Genomic DNA, 21,264 nt, shown 5'->3' with positions numbered 1-21,264 from the left:
TAATTCAAAATGTAAGCAGACGACTCCCTTAGTGAATGTGTGCGTGGGCGTGGCAGCTGCTGTGGGCGTAGCGTCTTTTGTTCTGCTTGAGCCAGCGCGTCTCAGTACCCTCCCGCGGCGCAGACGTCGCCGTCATTTGGTTGGCGCATTTAGATTTTAATTTGCGATAGCAAACTTCTTAATAGGATTTCACTGTCGCTGTTTTTCGTTGGTGTCTGGCCCCCCACCCACACACACACAAAAGCGTAACACCTCACACATATATATAGACACACATTAGCAGACATGGAAAATATTTTCCACATTATTCGCATTATGTTGTCAGCACGCATGGCAACTCCTTTTGAGTCCCGCTCTAGCTGCTCGTTCTGCTTCTACGCATTCCTTTCAATTCCCTTGCATTTCTTTTCTGGCTTTCTTTTTTTCTTTTCTGTTTTCCATCTATTGGTTGGGCATTAGTTAGTTGCCTGGGTGTGGCAAATGGGGTGCGGCTTTTGTCTAAAAACTGTGGCAGCTCTTACGGCTTTTAGGCCTTCTTAATTGTTTGACTTTACTTTTGTGTTGCTATTGCTGCTGTTGCTGTTGCTCCTGCTGCTGCTGCTGCTCCTGCTGCTGCTGCTTCTTCTCCTTGTGTTTCTGTTTCTTTTTCTGTTTTTGGTCATTCAAATCCCTATTCACTTTACCGATTTCCCTTGCTCTCGTCAAACGCCTAAATTTCCCAACTGTACGAGGCCCAATTCTCGGTTGAAGCACTCCAGGGACTCTTCGGGTTGTCCTTAGGTATTTTTTTTTTTTTTTTTGTATTCTACCCTTCTGAGATGGACTACTCTTTTGTCATAGGAAGCATTACGCTTGAAGGAATACTTTCGACCCAGACTATAATATCAGTTAATTCTACTACTACTACTATTTCTATATACCAGACTTACTTCTATCTACTACTTCTTCTGTATACTGCTAAACTCTACTACTACTATTTCTGTGTATTGCTACTCTCTACTACTATGTCTGTTTACTGCTACTATCTACTACTATTTCTGTATACTACTACTCTCTACTACTATTTCTCTATACTGCTATTATTTACTACTATTATTGTATATTGCCACTATCTACTAGTATTTATATATACTGATACTATCTACTAATATTTCTGTATACTGCTACTGTCTACTACTACTACTATCTACTATTATTTGTGTATACTGCTACTGTCTACTACTACTACTATCTACTACTATTTCTGTATACCGCTACTATTTACTATTAGCACTACTACTTTCTACTACTAACTACAGCTATTTCTATCTACTCTTAATATTACCATCTTTTGCTAATATTTACTAATTTCCGGTTCTTCCACTATTAACATCTATTACTACTTTTATCTATGTAATATCCTCCACTACAAATCTATACCACAGTTGGCAGTATCATTCGATTTCGAAAGAGTATCTTACTTTCGACTAACACACAGAGTGGAATTTTTTCTTTTTTAATATATTATGATGTATTTTGCTGACATCGCTAAACAGCATTTGTTTAGGTTATCCAAATGCCAGTTGCTGTTGTTCTTATTGTTAAATTATGTAATAAGCGTAATTGGCTTTGGAATGGCATTAGCGCAGACCCCACAAATTGTCAAGGGAGTAGCAAGGCGACGGACCAAGGGGTGGGAGTGGCATTGGGGATGGGACATCTAACGTCTGACCAGGCCAGCTCGTAGCGTGTGGGCGTTCATCAGCGATGTTCTCTTTATTTATTGTGACTTTGATAAGCGGCAGCCGCTGGTCGTAAATAGACGTAAATTAGATAATAAGCCAAGGCCAAGCAGCAACAAAAATTTATGTTGTCTAGACCAAATTAACTAGTAATAATAGCTAGGCAAGTCTTTAGCAAAGTTTGATTTAATTGGAAGTCGACAAAGTCTCAGCCCACACACCGCACATATACATGCAGTGCATAATGTATATTTCAACAAGAACTTTAGCTAATTAACAAACTAACCTATGAACTGTCCAACATTGGACAGCAGTTGGCAAAGTTGTTGGCCCTTAATTTCTAATGACAAAACCACAAAAAGCACGACACATATGAAATGAGCCCACATCGATCTCAGCTCTGCTCGACCGTCAATGCAATTAAATTGAAATTGTTATGCACTTAACTGGCCATTCAAGCAGCAGTAATGCAGTGCAACAAAGTTGTTGGCGGTTTTTCTGGTTCATTCGGCTGCTGCTGCTGCTTCTGCTGGCATTAAGCATACAACACGTTGTACGACAAAGTCTTCTGTGTGGCTACACGATAAACATTTTAGCTGCATGTCTATAAACCGACCGAAGCTCGTTCTTTTTTGAGTACCCCAAGAAGTGCATATCAGAATTTTATCAACAACTTTTTGCCATCAGCTCTCGGAGTCGTTTTCATATTCATAATCAAGAGTACATGTCCAAAACTTGCTGTTGAGCAGGTGAGCAGGTGTGCAGGTGGATAGGTGGACAGGTGGGCAGGTGGTTAGGTTGAGCTCAGGTAGACTTCTGAACAGCTTGGGCCACTTTACATAAATGGATGCAGGAATTGAATGAATGGCCAGTCAACTGTGGACAGCTGTGGCACTTGTCTAATATATGAACGTGCGTGTGTGTTTGTGTGTGTGTGTGTGTGTGCGTGGCAGCTGCATGGCATATGAAGCATACTTTATGGCTGAGATGAGCTGTTGGCTTGCCAACTACAAGCGCTGCTAATAAAGCGCGCGCAAGTGGCTAAGTGTGTGTGTGTATGTGTGAGAGTGAGTGTATAAATATATATATATATGTGTGTGTGTGTGTGTGTGTGTGTGTGTGTGTGTGTAAGGCCTGCCCTTTGGCTGCTAGCGTCGCCCTAGTTGGATAGAAAAGTATGTCAAGATTTACGCGCATCGTTAAAGCAATAAACAAAGAAAAGAAAAACGAGCTAAAGTGATTTAGTTCCGCTATACCCTGTAAATATCTATGCTGAATTAGTTAATATAGTATATGTTAAAATAGTAGTAAAATTCACATGGGAAGTAGTTAAAGTTGTTATGGTAATCAGTTAGTTCGATAATGGATTAATAATTTGTTACTATTTATAGATCTTAAAAATTGATCAAAAAATTTTTTTTATTGGTTTTGCATAGGTTTTGTATATGAACACTATTTAATATTCAATAATATTGTTTTTTAGTTATGTATAGAGTATTTGGAAGTTGAGCTTTAGACACTATTAGCTGAACGAGTAGAAATTTAAATTGTCTTTAAGTTGTTTGATTCAACAGCATAGCTTTATATGTATTTTATGTCTTTGTATATCTCTTTCTCTCTCTCTCTCTCTCTCTCTCTCTCTCTTTGTTAGACAGTAATCTTAATAAATCTTATCAAGAGCTGAAAAATGCATCAATTTGACCTGGAATTTAAGTTTTACTCTCTTGACTTTATTCTTTGGAGTGTGCTGCTTGCAGCTGAGTAGGAGTCTATATAGAAAATACAAACTGTAAGAAACTATTGGAGCTAAAACAGCCCTACTGCTCAACACTTTTACAGGGTATTCAAAAACGCAACTAACTTGACGCTGTCCATTTGTACATGTTGTGTAAGTCTCTGTGTATATCTGTGTGTGTGTGTGTAGTTGTTGTGTGGGTGCGCCGGCTGTAAGAGCACGCAATGCCAGAAGGCTGTGACGTCGCAGGGCACCCACACTTCACAGCTAACAACGCGTCAGTCAAAGTCAACACACACTTCAATTTGATGTTGTTGTTGTTGTTGCTGCTGTTGGCAAGCGCTGTGAATGAAGGCGGCAAGAAAAGCGCTTTGCTAGGGCTGACGCGAAGCGCAAAAAATTTAACACTGTCACTTTTTGACAACTGAAGCGCGTACACACACACACACACACACGCACAAGCAGGCACTGGCACACGCACACACACATATACACTCACACAGGCTTAGCAATGCGCTGTCATATGTTAAAAGCGCTGCAATGCCGAACTGTGAGTTTTTCGCACGCCTCGCTTTTGCATATTTACATTTCAACTTTTGTCACACACACACACACACACAGGCAGACACATACACACACATACGCATACAATCGTATATGCCAGTTATGGCCATTTGTGCGCCATTTTGATTTGTTGTCCCGTGTCACAGCAGCAGCTCAGCCACATCAACCTCGCTTGCCCTCTCTCTCTCTCTCTCTCTGTCGTCTCCCTCTCTCTCTAAATGAGTTGAACAACGGATGGGCAAAATGTTTTATTTAACGTTTCGTTCATTTCAGTCGCTTGTTTTCATTTGATATTTGCGCATTTCCGCATTGCCGACATGTCTGGCATTTCAAGCTAACGCACACACACACACTCAAACACACACACTCACACACAAAGCACAGCTTCAGCTAGAGCTTCCCATATTTGAGTTTTCATTTTCCATTTCTACGGCTGCAGTTGCTTTAGCTATTTCACCCACCCATTGACATGCCACATCCTGCATCCTGTATGCTGTTGACGTGGCACAAGGCACGCCCTGGGGTAATTAAAAGCGTTTGCAGTTGGCTGCTCCCTCAGTTTATCCATATTGTTGTTGTTCGTTCGAGTTGTTTGTTGTTCAAGTTGTTCCCAGTTCTCGTTGTAGTTGTTGTTGTTGTTGTTGCTCTAGTTGCAAGCAGCAGCATTTTATATACTCTCGCATTTACAGCATTTAAACTTTTGCAGCGCTTTCATTAGAAACTCTATAAAATGCAGCCACATTCATATTCTATTCACTTAGTTGTTAAAAACTTTGTTGAAAAAAAAAAAAAAAACATAATTTTTGCTTTTAGCTACGAAATTAAATTCATAATAATAAAAATGCAGCCAACGGCACAAATTATGTCACAAAGAGTATTAAATGTGCGTGTGTGTCTATATAAAGTTTTTAGTTGTTTTTTGCCTTTCAATCTTTTTTTTTTTTTTTTTTTTTTTGGTTTTTGTCTAGTAAATTTGCTGTGTGTTTTTACACACCCAGCACACAATGAACTTTGTTGTTTGGCTTGACTTTTTTTCTTTTATTTTTTGGACAGTGTCAAAAGATTGCATTTTTCGTGCTTTAAACACTTCCACATGCACTTGACACATGCTCTAAACACATTACGTATACGCAACGTCAGCCGATGGCAAGTGCTGCTATGGCTGCTGCGGCAGCTGTGCAATGGCTGGGGCCCAGGACTCGGCTGGTCGGCTGGCCGCGCAAAGACGCTGAAAGACAATAGTTGTTGAATATTAAGGTAGATTTTTATAGAGATATATTTATTGCTATTTTATAGCTGCGTTTAGTTACCTCCCAAAAAGTGCTGCCATTTTTACGCTGTTTGTAGTAGGCATAGAAAGCCCAGCCCGGCAGCTGCAACAGGCCCAAGGCAGCCAAGATGTAGCCAAAGACTGAAAGCAAACAAATTTGAGATAAATATATATTAATTATATAATATATAAATATAAATAAATTAGAAAATAGAAGTATATTTAAAATCAAATTAATGTGGAATGGACTTACTAAGGGCAGATGGACGTTTAAAAATCTAATTTAATTTAATTTAATTTTTTTGGATCATATACAAAATTTCAGAAGTATATTTTATTTATTATTTAATTCAACTTAATTTTTTTCGACTTAAAAAAAAATATTCTTAATTATATTTTTTATTTATTTATTTTTTTTATATGGAATTGTTTTTATGAACTTAAAAAAAATAAAATAAAATTACAAATATATTTTTGATTCTTTGTTATTATTTTGTTTGTTTATATGGACTTGTAAAAAAAAAATTGTAAATGAATTATTTATTTATTTCTAGTTATAAGCCCTTAGTATGTTTTCTATACATATATCTATCCAATTTTAATCTACTGATAACAAAAAATATTTAACAATATACTAATTTCCTATCTATAGTATATCAGATTTAAACACATTAATAGACTATAGACAAGGTATTTTAGCTAGACAGGCAATAGATGGGATGTTTTACTATACTTGACAGACTACGGAATGGTATACAGTATATTAGCAAGCATATATCAATCGCGAAAACTATTTGCTTTCCATTAGTTTAATGCACGAATTCATTATTGATATGCGGCTCGATATCCCAATGCTTGACTACGATTCTCAATCAATTTTAGCCATGCATTAAATATTTAGATGTTAATCTCAATGATAGGCCATATAATGAGGGCATTCCAGCAGTACAAATCAATAGCCAATTAATGAGTGCATTTGGGATAGCATTATTTCGAAATTCCTCGAGTGCACGCTACAAACATTTCCAGTTTGTGCTGTCAGTGGACTGTGAAATGCCTTACCGTTTGCTATACGTGGATATGGCACGCCTTTGTATGTCAATTCCTCCATGTTGAGCAGCGTGTAGAGCAGCACGGCGGCCATCAGGCCGGGCGTAATGTAAGCCCAGCACAAGCGCCAATACCAGCCCGTTTCGATGCCCATCATGAATTTGATATCCGCGCAGAAGCGACGCACGCCTGAGCCGAAAAGAGAAGCACATGCAGTTAGAGAAGGCGAAGGAGGTGTGGGAGGTGCAGGTGCAGGTGGAGTAGTGAAAGGATATGCTAGAGCTAACACAAACGTACCGTAGAACCAGGCCACGGCCAACAGCTCGCCGATGGCAAGTATTAGAGCGGTAAAGGAGACGCCATAGAAATCGATCAGATTGACTATAAACTGCCCGCCGGGCGTCACATAGACGATGCTCACACCAAAGCCGAGTGCAACGAGAGCGCCAGCGAGGGCCCAGCTGGGGCCGGCACGTTTGCCAAATTGGTCGCGGATGACGCGTAAGATGCAGGAGCCCATGCCGACGGTGCTGCCAATGCCTAGGACGAATAGCATCAGAAAGAAAAGGACCGCGAACATCTTTAGGTAGTTGTGCTTTAAAGCGCACACGGCGCACCCTCCTCTCGATAGCTTACCTGTGGCACATACTCAAATTTGGCAATCGCCTCCGGATACGAGATGAAGGCCAGACCAGTGCCGCCCTTCACCACGCTGCCAATGTCCGTGATGCCCGTCTGTTTGGCCAAATTGCCCAGAATGCCAAACGTAATGCAGCCGGCAATTATCGAGGAGCACGAGTCCATTGTTGTGATGATAACAATGTCGCTGCAAATGGAGATGGAAATGGAGATGTGGAGATGATCAGATTGGTATAGCTGCTGGACCGTGTTGAGTCAAGTCCAGTCATGGCACCTACTTGTACACATTGCGATGGAAATTGTTATAGGAGGCGTACGTAATCACGGTGCCAAAGCAAATGGCCAGCGAGAAGAAGACCTGGGTAACAGCTGCATACCACACCAGCGGATTGAGCAGCTCCTTCCACTGTGGCTTGAAGAAGTAAACAATGCCAGAACAGGCGCCGGGCAGCGTCACGGCACGCAACAGCAGCACCAGCAGCACCACATACGGAAACACGCCCAGAAAGTAGGCGGCCTTGCCGCTGCTCTTGATGCCACGTATGAGCACGGCGCCAATGATGAGCCAGGCCACAGCCAAGCAGGCGACGAGCTGCCAATTGGGCACGCCCACGCCATCATCCAAGTTGGGCAGCTCATGGAGGATTTCACGTCTGTTTAGAGGATTAAGAGAGAAATGGGAATGGAATGGAGAAATTTAGTGTACACAGTATGCATAGCGATTTATATGTCAAGAATATAAGCATATTTATATATTTATAAATTATATTCATTATATATAAATATATAATCCCAAGAGAGCCAAGGTAGCCTAATTTTGAGGGTTAAAGGAATTCTATTAAGTTTGGCCTTTCCAGTGCCTTATAAAATATAAATATATATACTTTATCTATATAAGTAGATCAAATATTGTATATTGTATATATATATTGATATACATATAATTTTATTATTGATTTGCCAGAGCTTATTGACATTAATGTATCCAGTAGATGCAAAAGATATTGCTATTTTTGTGTGGGAAAATGTTCATAAATGTCATGTTATATGTTATATAAGTGACAGGAATATTTGGGGGGACAACGTACGAGCATATTATAATGTAAATTATATTTTACTATGAATTTTTTAGCTTTAAATTTCATTTAAAATTATTTCACTTAACTCACATGAAAATATGCAAAAATTCAGAAATAATTCGCTTTGGTTCTATATGAACACAGTATGGATTGATTATGGTCTGATGCATATGGTCTATATGCATATATACGAGTATATCTTGAATATGAATATGTTCATATAAGATATATGTATATAAATACTAATCCTGACGATCTTAAAACATTTCAGTAAAGTTGGTCCAAGAACAGATCTATAATACACCATATACATACACCATATGAACGCATCATAAATCACTCGAGGGAATTTACTGCAAGCGCAGTTCTCTCTCTCTCTCTCTCTCTCTTTCAGTTCACACTCTTCACTCACTCAAAATACAGCTGAGCTGGTGACATTTTGCCACTGGCATTCGCCGCGCTCACATCGTGGCAGTCGCTGCCCCAGCTCGGCCGGCAGCTGCTCCAGGGCAGCTCGGCGCTGAAGGAGGCCAGCAGGAAACGTAATGTTAGGGCCATGATGCTCGAATAGTAGGTGATGGAGGCGCCTGTGGCCAGCACCTGGCCGGCAGCCACGCCCTTGAGCAGCGGTGCCAGATCGAAGGCGCGCAGCGCGCCGCCGCCACGAAACTGACCCAGCGAGATCTCCAAGTAGTAAACGGGTCGCCCGATGACCAGGAGTGCTATCAAATAGGGTATTACGAAGGTGCCGCCGCCATTCTGAAAGGCAATGTAGGGAAAGCGCCAAATGTTGCCCAGCCCCACAGACAATGAGATGCAGGAGAAGAGAAATTCCAAGCCGTTGCCCCACTCCTCCTTCGGCTTCTGCTTCTCGTCCAACTTAAGCTCTGCCTGCTTCCGGGACATTGTCGACGATAATTTGATCTTTTCACTGCACTGCGCACACTTTGAGGTCGCGTTGTCAACTGATTCGACACATCGAAGCAATTTAGCTCAAGTGAACCGCAACCGCTGAGATAGCTCTGCCTGATTTCAGTTACAATTGGCATTGTGAGATTTGTGTATTCATGTTTATCTGGTTTCTGCCAGTGTCTCGTGTTTATCTTTGTCTATTTGTACTATTTCACTTAATTGGCTCTAATAAAAGATGCCATGCGGGTAGCGCCAACTGAGGCAGGTGGGGCTGTTGAGGCAGGTGTCGCAGCATCACAGACGTGCGAATCGTTGATTAGAGTGCATATGCTTATTGCCAGTTGAAACTCTTGAAAATTCGAGATAACACCGAGCTGTATTACACTTGTAAGCCTATTATTGCGGCGCATTAGATGTGTCTTATGCCATTTTTGTGAATTGACACACGACTTATTCAATTAGAGTAATAATAATCAAATGCACTGATTGTTATATAAATGTTAGAGAAATATAAATGTGTGAAATTTTAGCTAAGTGAATACAAACAAGTCTCATATATAAAGCCTAAAACATAAGTAATTTGTTTATTTTGGTCTCACATTAAATTAAATATACATTTTTATATGTACAGTCGAGTCTCGATTGGGACTCTACTGTATTTATATCCATATATATATGTATATATACAATTTATATTTGATTAATTTTTTTTTTTTTTATAATTGGAGACTTGACTTTATTGTCTTTTCTACTATAATACATATATCATGAGATTACTTTTATGATATGTACTACAATTTCGAAAAAGTGTGAAATACGGCAAAAGGTTTAATATTTCAATTCCGAATGTTCTAGTATAACTCATCTGAGTGCTACTGTGGCAAGCCTTTAAATATATCATAGCGTTTCGATTCTAAATGTTCCAGTAATCCTAGTCATATAGGAAATTGTTTCAATTCCAATAGTTCTAATGGCAGAGGCTTAAAATACTTGTGTTTCGATTACAAACGTTTCACAAGTGTGTCTAGATCTGGAGGTATACTCAAGTGCTATAGGAAAGAGAGGATACAACTTCTCATGCTGTACAGCGTGATGTTTCATTTCCAAATTATCTAGAGTCTTCGCTGTCAGCACTAGCATAAATAATGTCTCAAAAATAAGAGTATATTACAGCAGAGACTTGATGCTACTCCCTAAGTGCTATCTATATATACCTGCATATACATATATGCCGCCGATTCTCCAAGTGCAGCTTAGAGCCTGAGCAAAGTTTTTAAGTATATGGCAGCACAGCCGTCATACAGAGCTCACTTTTCTGTCTCGCTATCGCTCTCTGTTTCAGTTTACCTCCCTCCTCTCTCTCTCTCTCTCCCTTCCTCTCTGTCTGCCTTCATCATCTCCTGTTCAGCGTCGTCTCATTTTTACAGCAGGAAGCAAAAGTTGGCAACTCTTTTTGGCCGCCTGACAGCCACGAAAGTTTTTAATCATTTTCAAGAGTTTTCTAATTAACATCCCCAGTGCAGGGCTGGGTGGGCGTGTGCAGCTGCCATTTTGCAGTTGCAGCAACAGTCGGGCGAATCGCAAGGCGGAACGCAACGGAATGGAACGGAAAGATGGAATTCAAGTGCGCGGAAGATGGTAACTACTGAACGTTCATTATGGTGACAGTTTTAAATGGGTTTTTAACAACTTTGGCCAGATTTCGAAGAATTAAATGGCTTTGATAACGCTGATTGCAGACGTTGACTGGAAATTGAGGGTAATGCAAAATCCTTAAACTCTTTTCTCCTCCACTGCCACCTCTACCCCGTCTTCTTTTTGTTCTGCCTTTTTCCATTGAGCGTTTATTAACGCACATAAATTGGCATTAGTTGCGGGCTGGAGAAGTTAATTAAAGTGCTGTGCATTAGAGGAGCAGGGCGATGTAGGGCAAGAGAGGTCGGTAGAGGCGGGTAGTGCTGGGCATTACCTCACTTTTAATTGCAGGCTGCAGGCGTTGCAACTTTAGCTTGCCACAACACGCAGATTCCAACAGCCATGCAGCCAGCCAAACAATGTGCACAAAATGAGGCAAATAAATTTGGAAACTTTTGCCGGGGCATGCGAAACGCTAATGGGGCGCATCTGGAGCACGTACTGCATATGCCACATATGAGTGCTACATGTGTGCATGCATGTATGTGTGTGTGTGTGTGTAACAATCGATAACAGCCAGAGCAACTGTAACTTTAACTACAACTGCAACTGCAACTTCAATTGCACAAAACAACAACAACAACTACTTGCCTAGCAGGCCCATTAACAACAACAACAACTAGGCTTAGGAGATAAGTATACGACTGGCAGATACTCTGTAAATTTGAATTCGATTTGCAAAGAGACAAATAAAATATTCAATATTAATTATACTTTGTCTATGATACTAAATATGAGGTAGGTCTATATACATAAATATGTATGTATAATAGTGTTATATATTTGCATATATAGAGAGATATCTGTTTGCTAGACATATCCATTTGGCATGTATAGGTTTTTGAGGGGTTCCATTATGAACTTATTCGTTCCAGCTTAAGCTGCGAGCATGAGCCTTCAGCGCAGCAGTTATTTGCGAGCTGTACTGCATCCAATCCTAAATATTCCTAGAGAGTTTATTCTGTGTACACGTTTTCTTTTTCCCCAAGTTTTCTTCTATTCTCAATTTAAAGCAGATTTTTCTTTACTCTCCTAGCACTTTACAGCACTGTACCTTATTAGTAAATTACTGCCACAGACGTTGCTTAGTCTTAAGAGCTCTTCATTCGACACTTGATATACCTCAAAGGGCATGCATATGTTTTACGCGGTATATTGGGTATAATGAGCATTGCAATTAGTTTTGCGTTTGCTAAAATGTGGCTGTTGTTGCTGCTGTTGTTGTTGTTGTTGTTGTAGTTGTTTCTGTATTTCAGTAACTTGTAACAAGTTTACCTTTAAAATTGATTTCAACGGACTTGGCAACAACTTCCGTTTCCGCTTGAGCTGCTCGTGTACTTATTAGTCAGCATTGTATAAGTTGTGTGTGTGTGTGTGTGTGTGAGTGTGTGGCAACTTTTGCCATTTGAGTCATGTGTGTGTTCGGGGGAAAAAACGTGTCGAATTTTTACTTTTGCTGACAGCTTTTAACTACCCCGCTAAGCTTTGACATTTACACACGGCCAAATGATGCCACTCGCATTGTCTCTCACTCTCTCTCTTTCTATCTATCTCTCTTTCACTCATACATGGCAATTGAAAGCGCAACATCATTGAGCGCACATTTAATTTGAAATTAATTTTTAATCAACTTCAATTGAATTAAACTACAAAGAGTGGGCGATATATATAGCTATATGTATATACATACATTTATCTATATGTATATATTATAAAAGGCAATATCATGTATATATCTCTTTGTTGTTGTTGTTGTTATTTTAAGCCAGTTTTGCGGTTTAGTTGCAGTATGCATAAATAAATTAGTTACATGCAATTTTAGCTGGTAAATGCGTATTTTAAATTATAAATAATGATTTTCGTGTGTGGCACGTTGCATGCTGCACGTTGGCAAACTGCGTGGCCCCAAAAAAAGAAGAGCAGTTCCGAAATTGTTTGTGCTGCTTCTCTGACTCCTGCTGCTGCTCCTGCTGTTGCTGCTCTCAGCATTTGTTTTGCGCGTGCCTCAATTATGGCGCAGCTTGCAGTTGAATGCATCCGCACCTGCACCTGCACCTGCTGCTGTTGCCAAATGTCAAGGGAAGTGGCACAAACGAAGACGAAGTCTTTAACCCAGTTTGGCATTGGCAACTTGTGCAACTTCTGGCTGCGACTTGCTATCGCTTTTCTTCTACTTCTTCTTCTTCTTCTTTTGGTTCTTCCGCTTCCGCCTCTGCTCAGCTCTATTCTGTGCACCTTTCAACCATTGTTGGCATTGGCGATTGCAGTTTGGTTGTTTGCCGCACGTAATTGTTGCCGCACTTTGTTGCAGCCCGGGGTTTTTTGTTGCGCCAAAACAAAAACGAAAAAGAAAAAACTTATTAAAATGAAAAGGCAAAAGCAAATCGATTATGCCAAGCTTAGCCTTAGCCTTTGCCATTGCCTTTGCCTTGCCTTTGCTGCTGTGGCTGGTGCCTTTGGCTAGGTCCGATTACCCGGCAGCCGCTGCTAACAATGCGAAAAACTTTGCTGCTGAAACTTTATCCGACCGAACGTAAAGCATAAAAAAAAAAAAAAAAAAAAATAGCAGAAGATGGGAAAAAACTAAATAAAAATAAAAAACTTTAAATTGACATCGAATGGCAATACTGAGAAGCTGCAACGCATGCCTCAGCTACGGCAACAACGACAACAACAACATTGACTTTTTCGTAACCACATTCGCATTCACAACGCCAAAGTGAAAAGTTTTGCGCTCGAACTTTTTTAGCTTTCACTTTTTTCTTTTTTTTCGGTTTTGGTTTTGTAGGCGCTCTAAAATTACCTAAATATGATAAGCTTGAGGCGTTGTACTCTGTGCTTATATACCCTGTAGTTTGAGTGGTCAGGATGGACTAGGTTCTGTTTTGGAGCCCTTTGGGATATTTCCTAAATTTATATAATTCCTACATTACACATACGCAGCGTGGTACGTGCAATAGCTAAAGCAATTAGAAGAGATCTCTGGAATTGTAGAGCTATGTTTGAGGTGACAGAGAGTTTCAATCAGCAAATTCAATTATTAGTGTGGGAAATGGAACTTAAGCTAAAGTTGAATTAATTGAATCGAAATATACACAGAATTTACTTATCATGCGAGATCAACTGAAAGAGTCGTACACTCCTCTCTCATTTTAAACAAGAGCCTTCGGTTCGTCTCGTATTCGTTTTCTGTTGAGCGCCTTGAGTTGAACTAATCGTGTGACGCCTCTTTTCACGAACCTGATTTAGAGAGAGATACGATGGACGCTCGTACAATGAGGTGCAGTAAGTGAGTGAATATTAGTAGTACTTTCATACGTACGAATACATACATGGAAGACTGTTTGCTTATAAAAACTCTACCAAACGGCCAGTGAAAAACTAATCGTGTTAGATCGTGAACGAATAAATATATTTATATATTTTTGGCAACAGAATTTATAATTCATAATTCAAATTGTAATGAGAATTTTAAATGTCATTCAAAATTCAATTACAAAATCCTATTGAATATAGTATTTTATTTTTCCAAAAGCAATTTTTAGATTTATGTGTATATCTTGATAGTTGAATAAAATTATATACATAAAATACATACATATACCATAGAAATAATTTCAATTTATATAAATTCTCATTATTTTCATTCTAAAAACATTTCAAATGAAAAATAATTCATATATAATTTTTATGAAATTGATTTTAAAGCAGAAATATATGTATATGTATCTTCATTAAATATATGTTGCTCTAGCCTAATAAAACAATACACATAAAATACATACATATAGTAATAAAGGATATATAATATAATATATTTGAAATCTGTTCTGCGAAATTTAAAAATAGTTTATATACAATTTAAAAAAAATAAAAATTGATGTTAAAGCTTTTATCTTGTTTTCTTCTTTCAATTGATTTTGCTTTAGCTTGAGCTTCGTTTTCCTCACCTCTAAATGAATGTCGAAAGCAGACTCAATAAATAATTGCGACTCTAATTCGTTTTCAACTGCAGCTGCGTTGCCATAAGTTTTCGTTAAATTGTTTTTACTTTGGCACGTACCACGCTGCGTATGTGTAACGTAATTCGGTTGTATTTCTCAGCAGCAGCAGCAGCAGCAGCAGCAGCTGCATGTGGCATGTGTGGCAAGTATGCTGCTGCTGCTGCGCTGACAAGCATTTCGTGCTCTTAATGTGAGTTTAACAACTGAATTGTTAGGTGACATTTAAATTTGCAACGAAAATTTGCATTTTTACGCCCCAAAGACTATGTGAGTTTACCTGTGACAGGGCAGCTTACGCTGTGTGTGTGTGTGTGTGTGTGTGTTTGTTTTATGCAAATAATAAGCATTTGCTGTCTCCATTACTTGCTTAGCACGTCTAATTTTTGGCCAAGTTGAAGTCAGGCCAAGAGCTTGAAGTGCTTGCGCCTTTTCGTGTTTGTGTTGCAGCACAGTTGGCTCAGCTGGCATGTGGCATGCGGCATGTGGCATGTGGCATGCCAATTGCCATTTCAACTTTAAGTTCTCTTTAATATCATATGACACTTTTGTTTGCCTTCTTTTGCACTGTGTCCGTTGCCTGTGCTTTCGTCTTCGTCTTCGTCTTCGCCTTTGCCAGGCAATTAAATATGAAAAGTAATTTTCATTGTTTGCCGACAAGTTTTCTTCTGGTTCTTTTTGATGGTTTTTCTTTCTCTAGTGGGGAAAGGTGCAGTGCCGACAATTGTCTCGGAAGTGTTGGCAACTTATTTGCCGCCTTATCAACAGGCAATGCCTGGGCCAGTGCCATGGCCGGGGCCGGGCTCAGCTGAAGTACGAAAGCCAAAAGGCCAATTTGCATGCTGAGCAGCAGTGGCAGCTGCTGCAGTTGTCAAGATTTTGTGGCACAACTGTGATTTCGCATTTGGCATTCATTGAAACTGTCACGGGTCCGCGACTATGGCTGTGGCACTAGCTGTGGCTCCGGCTGTGGCTGTGGCTGTGGGTGCCTGGTGCACCACGCCATGACTGTGGTGCAAAGTGCAACATTTGTTGCAATTTACTTGCAATCCAGCATTTGTATGCGCACTGACAGCGGGCCATAAGCCACTCGGACCACAAAAATAAAAAATATAACCAAGTAGAAGTAGAAGCTGCAGCTGAAGCAGAACATGAAAACCCCTTTTCAAAGTCACAAGTGAGATGTTTGGAGCTGGGCAACAATTGTAGCAATACCAACTTTTTATTTGCGACAGTTCTTTGGGGAATTGCGACAAACTAAAATGCTTCAAATGTGTTAAGAGAAGGGATATTATTATGTGGATGTATGCTTAAAGCATGCAACCCAAAGGGGACCTTCAATTTCATAAAAAAAAAAATGAAATACTATAGAAGACTAGAAGACTAAAAAGTTTGAAAATGCTACAAAAGTAGAAATTGTCTTACATAAAAAGCCATTTAAATATGTAATTATATAAAATATATATAAAATTTGATAGAATATTTTTAGTCCTAGCATAAAAATAGAAATATATCTAATATATTAAAAAAGAGCTTCAATATACGTTTTTTAAGTTATTTTATTTTCTTTGGGAATTTTTAAATTTCTTATTTACAAATTATACAAAATTCCCTTTAAAATTAGTTTAATTTATTAAATAAAATCTCAAGATATTTTATTTGTATAAATTCAATTTTTTAAGAATATTTCTACAAAAGATTATTACATTAATAAATTTTGTATATATGTATAATATATTATTTTATTGTTAATCTTCTTAAAAATTTGTGATTATTTAATATTTTATAAAATTTAAAAATAGAAAAATATAAACATAAAATAAAAAGTTTAAGTTTATATTTAAAGTATGCTTACAAAAATATTTAATTTTTTTGATTTATTTCTTTGTCTTTGCATCTTTAAATCGTAAAATGTTATATTTCAAATATAATTTAAATATTTGTGTGCAATTCATAGAGCATTTGTTAGTCAGTCATATTTTGTGTATACTAAGCACAAATCTAACAAATGCTTAGCGTAATTGTTCTTGAATCTGTTTTTTTTTTTGGCTGCGGCTCATGCGGCGTATGCGTAATGCTGTGTGAAGTGGCAAAAACTTGACTTTGCGGTTGTTGCTGATGTTTCTGCTGTTGCTGCTGTTGCTCTTGCTGTTGTTGCTGTTGTTGTTGTAGGTTGTATGTGACAGGCGTTAACTGACACTTGGGTGCCACGTTAATGTCGTTTAGCATGCTAAGGCCTTAAATGGCATTTATTTGCAGCGGAGCTGACGCGCTCTGCTATGTCCACACGCCCACACGCCCACTTACTCACACCCACATTGCCGCTAGTGTCGCAAATGTCGCTCAAGTTTCGGATACTGTCAAAGACGTGGCTGCTGCCCAACCACAGCTAAATACAATGACGTCTAATGGCATTGAAGAGGGCATTTGCCTATAGCTGGGGGAGTGCGATGAGTTGCCTAAAACAAGTGGATTTTATCAAAAGCCTACACGCTCTCACTCTCTCCCTCTCTCTCACTCGCTCTCTTTGCGTATGTGTGTGTGTGTTGTTAAAAAAGCAACAAATATGAAAAACACCACACAGATTATAGAAGCGAATGCCGTCTAATTTCGTGCTGCTTAGCTGCCCAAAAGCCACATTTTGTGGCTAATAACTACTATTAAAGCCATACAGCTAGCAGAGTTCCATGATGTACATTTGTATGTATGTGTGTATGTGTGTATGTGTGTGAGGTGTAGTCGAATGGATGGATGGGCTTGTTGAGTAGGGTCTGCTATCTAATTACAATTCAGTAGAAGCAACTTTTATTCATTTGTCCAGCGTCACATTTTGTATGCTGCTTCTCTGTTTGCTAATAGTCTGCTATGTCTATCTCGCTCTACACCTTAACTGCCGACCGCTCTCTCTGTCTCATTCACTCTCTCTCTCTCTCTCTCTCGCTCTCGCTGTATGTGTGTAGTCAATTTTCTAGCGTGAAAACTGCTGCGGGCGCGATAGAGCTTTATATATCTACCTAGCTCAGCGGCTGACGCTTTCGCTATCCCTCCCTCTCTCTCTCTCTCGCTCTCTGTCTATCTCTCGCTAGCACTGTCTTTGGCTTCTGTTCGCCTGTTGCTAACCTAATCAAATGAAGTTGTGTCCTGTTTGTTTGTTTATTTTGTCTCAGCTTGTCACGAGCATGGCGAATGAGTGTGTGTGTGTGTGTATGTGTGTGCAATGGTTGTTAATTTTGTTGCGTGTGTGTGTGTGGTACTACAACAACAATAGCAGCAACAGCACTTGATTTCATGCACAAACAACACGTAATTCACATTCTCTCTCACTATTTCTCTCTCTCTCACACTTTTTATACCACACATGCCCACTGTCTGCCTCTCATTTCCACTCAATTTCAATCTGTAATTACTGTTGCTGTCTCTCTCTATGCGTGTTCTGTTTCAAGTGCCAATTGCTTTAATTAAAATTTATTTAAAACGCTTCAGGCATAAGTGGTACAAAACTGATAGCAATAGAGATAGAGAGTGAGAGAGAGAGAGAGAGAGTGGGAGACATATGTATGTCTATAATCTCAAATCAAGTATAAAATAAATATGTTATCAATGTATGTGATGCTTGTGGTTTCAAATGTCAGCTGCATCGATGCATCATTTAAATGAGACACACATAACAATTTCTTATATCTCTTATCGCCATCTACATACATATATATATATATATAAATAACCACAACAGCAACAATAACAAACGGACAACGGACAACAGAAATATTTATGACCCCCTCTGCGGTCGTTCGCTCTTGTTACGATTTCAGTCCTTTTTATTGTACACCTATGCACAAAATTGCTTTAGTATGTGTGTATGTGTGTGCTTGTGTGTCGGGTCCAATAACTATGCCAACATGTTTGCTGCTAACTCTTTGAATTCAAGTCGCAGCACTTGTCGCTGTAAGCCTCACCAAATCTGCCTTAAAGTGGCCAACTCACAAAGCTCTCGAGTTGGAGTTAGTTGAGTAATTGAAATTTTGTGGTTTTACAGTTGAGATTGGGCATTGAATGCATGAGCTTAGAGCTTATTGTTAGCTGTTTCGATTAAGTAGTAAATGTGGGTATAAAGTTTATAGCTTGATTTTGCATTAAATATTTATTTGTTCTTTGAATTAGTTTCCTCATACGCGTTGTGCTTAAATTAATTATAGACATATATAAATATATTTAAAAAAAATATTATTATTTTTAATTAATTGTGCTTTATTTCCATTTAATTTAATTTCTATTTTTACTATTTTTTGTTTTTTTTTGTTTTATGTTTTTATTTATTTTGCATAGCATGTATTTATTTAATTTAATTAAATGTAAATCCAGCTAAATGAATTTTCTATTTATTTATTCTATTCCACTCACAATTTGTTGGAGCTGTAATTGTGTTTGTTTCAGCTATCTATTATGTGCTTTCATTTTATTAAATTATTTTTGAATTGTAAATTCAGTAATTTGTAATCTCGAATATGTTTATAAGGCAACAATTTAACAGTTTGTTCAAGTTTTCTTTCTAAAAAAAAAATCCAGCAGCTGCAGAAATGTTCTTAGAATTCCCAATCAGCTCTGGCAATGGCCAAACATTATCGGCGTATTAAGCTCTTGCAGCTGTTGATTGAGTATTATTTACATTCATATAAATTGTGCCAAAGCCTCTTACTCTCTCTCTCTCTTTCTCTCAAACACACACTCACGCGAGAATACCAGGTATATCAGGCATAGCTCTAAAGTAAATTCTAAAGAGTATTTGGGCTGTGTTCTTGTAGCTTAATTTAATGATTTCGTACTTGTGATTTGTTATGATATCGCTGTTGTCTAGTTGATTTGTTTGCCAAAAATCATTTTTATTTTTGCGCTGTACAAAAGCATGCATAAATATATTTATATATGTCTGTCTGTATATATATCTATTGCTACAACTTAACAACGCTTCGCCAGCTTAGAGTTTGTTTATGCACACACCCACACACACGAACACACACGTAAATGAGAAACAAAACCAACGTGGCAACCATAAAGCTGAACCACACACACCCACGCACACACTCATTCACCCACACACTCACATAAATTTTGTACACTCTCATGTTTGCACAATAAAATTTCAACAATATACGCGACAGGGTCTTTGTACTTGAGTAAATTGGATCTCTGCAATGTGTGTGTGTGTGAGTGTGCGAGTGTGTGTGTATGTGTGCGAGGGGTAGTTAACAAAAATTAAATAAATATTTTGCTTAAAGCAAGTTTAAAGCAACACGCCCACAGCTGTAAGCAAAAACGTCTCCCACTCCACCTCTCTCTCTCTCTCTCTCTCTCTCTCTCTCTCTCTCTCTCACACACTCTCTTCCTGTCTAACTCACTCGTTCTGTTTGCTGTGATCCCTGAGTTGGCCCCTGGACCCCAGCTAAACATTTTAGGTATTCATGTGTAATCCATTTCGAAATTTGCATGTTTAATGTGCTGTGAGGAATTCTCGTTTCGTTTCGTTTTATTCTTTCTTTTTTCGCTTTTTGTTCTTCTTTGGTTTCGTTTTTTACTTATTTTCCTCTGCTGCTGCTGCTGCTTGATAGATAAATTTAGCTAGCCTGTCCCTGACATTCTCATTGACTTTGCAGCCAGCGTGCATTGTTGTCTGTGTATAATAAAACGTTGTTCTTAAACTTTTCCTCAAATTGCATATGCACAGTGACAGTTGTAGCTTTCATATGTAACTTGCTCTCTCCCTTACTCACTCTCACTCTCTCTCTCTCTCTCTCTATCTTTATATGTATTTGTATTTATATTTGTATCTGCTCGCAGGTGCGTTCTGGTGGTTTTTGTTTAGTGGATTGGCACGCCAGCTGTGGCCATTAATGAGAATCTGACAACAACTGAAGCTCGCTTACAATGCAAACAGAGTTGGTTTTTTCTCTTTTTTTTTTTGGGGCCATTGTTTGTGTGGGGTGTATATAAATGCGATCAAATTCGTTGGTAAGTGTGATAATTAATTGTGCCTTAACGCCATGAAAGTCGTTTACTTAGCATTGTTGGTCTCATTCTCGCTGCTCGCCGTCGGCCGTGCCGCGGGCAAAAATGAGAGTCACAGCGTTACGTGGGGCAGTCGTTCGTTTAGGGATATGCATCTGGAGCGAGTTATCATATCGGAGAAATCGAAATTCCTACGCGTTGTCACACGCACCTACACATTCAAGCAAACTGTGCGTTCAACTGAGGCTGATATATACATATATATAGTTTGATTTAATTTAATTGCAATTTTCTGATTCGATTTGTCAGCAGGGCGTGCAGCGTCTCATCACACAAATCGTGGTCACCGATCAGATCAAGAATGGCAACGGCGGCTATGCGCGACTAGAGGCGGGCGGACCGAATACCAATTTTGCCAAGATCTACTTTAAAAGTCAGCGCAACAAGGAATTCAGCTTTATTGTCGATATTTATGGCATTTAATTAAACTAATTATTGTCTTTCATTAAGGCCGTACTCAAAATAACACTGATTAATTACAGTTTACTGTTGTCTTTCTGAGTGTGTATGCCTGTGTGTGTGTGTGTGTGTGTGT

At 38.8% G+C, this 21,264-nt stretch overlaps 3 protein-coding genes across 5 annotated transcripts in view; 2 read left to right on the top strand and 1 right to left on the bottom strand.

Annotated features, from left to right (window-relative positions):
• The window catches only part of LOC6579284, a 54,933-nt gene that overhangs the window by 8,563 nt on the left and 25,106 nt on the right, over window positions 1-21,264 (top strand). The gene's annotated exons all lie outside the window — the stretch shown is intronic.
• Window positions 4,951-9,045, bottom strand: LOC6579290 (sodium-dependent nutrient amino acid transporter 1). Of its 2 annotated transcripts, XM_002005150.4 has the most exons (7): window positions 8,471-9,042; window positions 7,258-7,632; window positions 6,977-7,166; window positions 6,638-6,920; window positions 6,353-6,529; window positions 5,331-5,431; window positions 4,951-5,248 (listed from the first exon to the last, which is right to left on the bottom strand). In XM_002005150.4, the coding sequence occupies exons 1-7, from the start codon at window positions 8,962-8,964 to the stop codon at window positions 5,177-5,179; spliced, it is 1,692 nt and encodes a 563-aa protein (XP_002005186.1). In that variant the 5' UTR covers window positions 8,965-9,042; the 3' UTR covers window positions 4,951-5,176. The 2 variants fall into 2 exon arrangements, with proteins under 2 accessions (XP_002005186.1, XP_015019059.1); XM_015163573.3 differs by lacking the exons at window positions 4,951-5,248; window positions 5,331-5,431; window positions 6,353-6,529 and having other exon boundaries at window positions 6,674-6,880; window positions 8,471-9,045.
• On the top strand, window positions 20,666-21,210 carry LOC6579289 (probable salivary secreted peptide). Of its 2 annotated transcripts, none has more exons than XM_015163572.3 (2): window positions 20,666-20,899; window positions 20,979-21,210. In XM_015163572.3, exons 1-2 carry the CDS (start codon window positions 20,705-20,707, stop codon window positions 21,150-21,152), a joined length of 369 nt encoding a protein of 122 aa, XP_015019058.1. In that variant the 5' UTR covers window positions 20,666-20,704; the 3' UTR covers window positions 21,153-21,210. The 2 variants fall into 2 exon arrangements, with proteins under 2 accessions (XP_015019058.1, XP_002005185.1); XM_002005149.4 differs by having other exon boundaries at window positions 20,668-20,899; window positions 20,982-21,210.

The sequence above is a fragment of the Drosophila mojavensis genome, unplaced genomic scaffold (genome assembly GCF_018153725.1).
Source record: "Drosophila mojavensis isolate 15081-1352.22 unplaced genomic scaffold, ASM1815372v1 contig_80, whole genome shotgun sequence".
NCBI classification, from domain to species: domain Eukaryota; kingdom Metazoa; phylum Arthropoda; class Insecta; order Diptera; family Drosophilidae; genus Drosophila; species Drosophila mojavensis.
The sequence above is the reverse complement of the archived record's forward strand: the minus strand, read 5'-3'. Positions and strand labels throughout refer to the sequence as shown.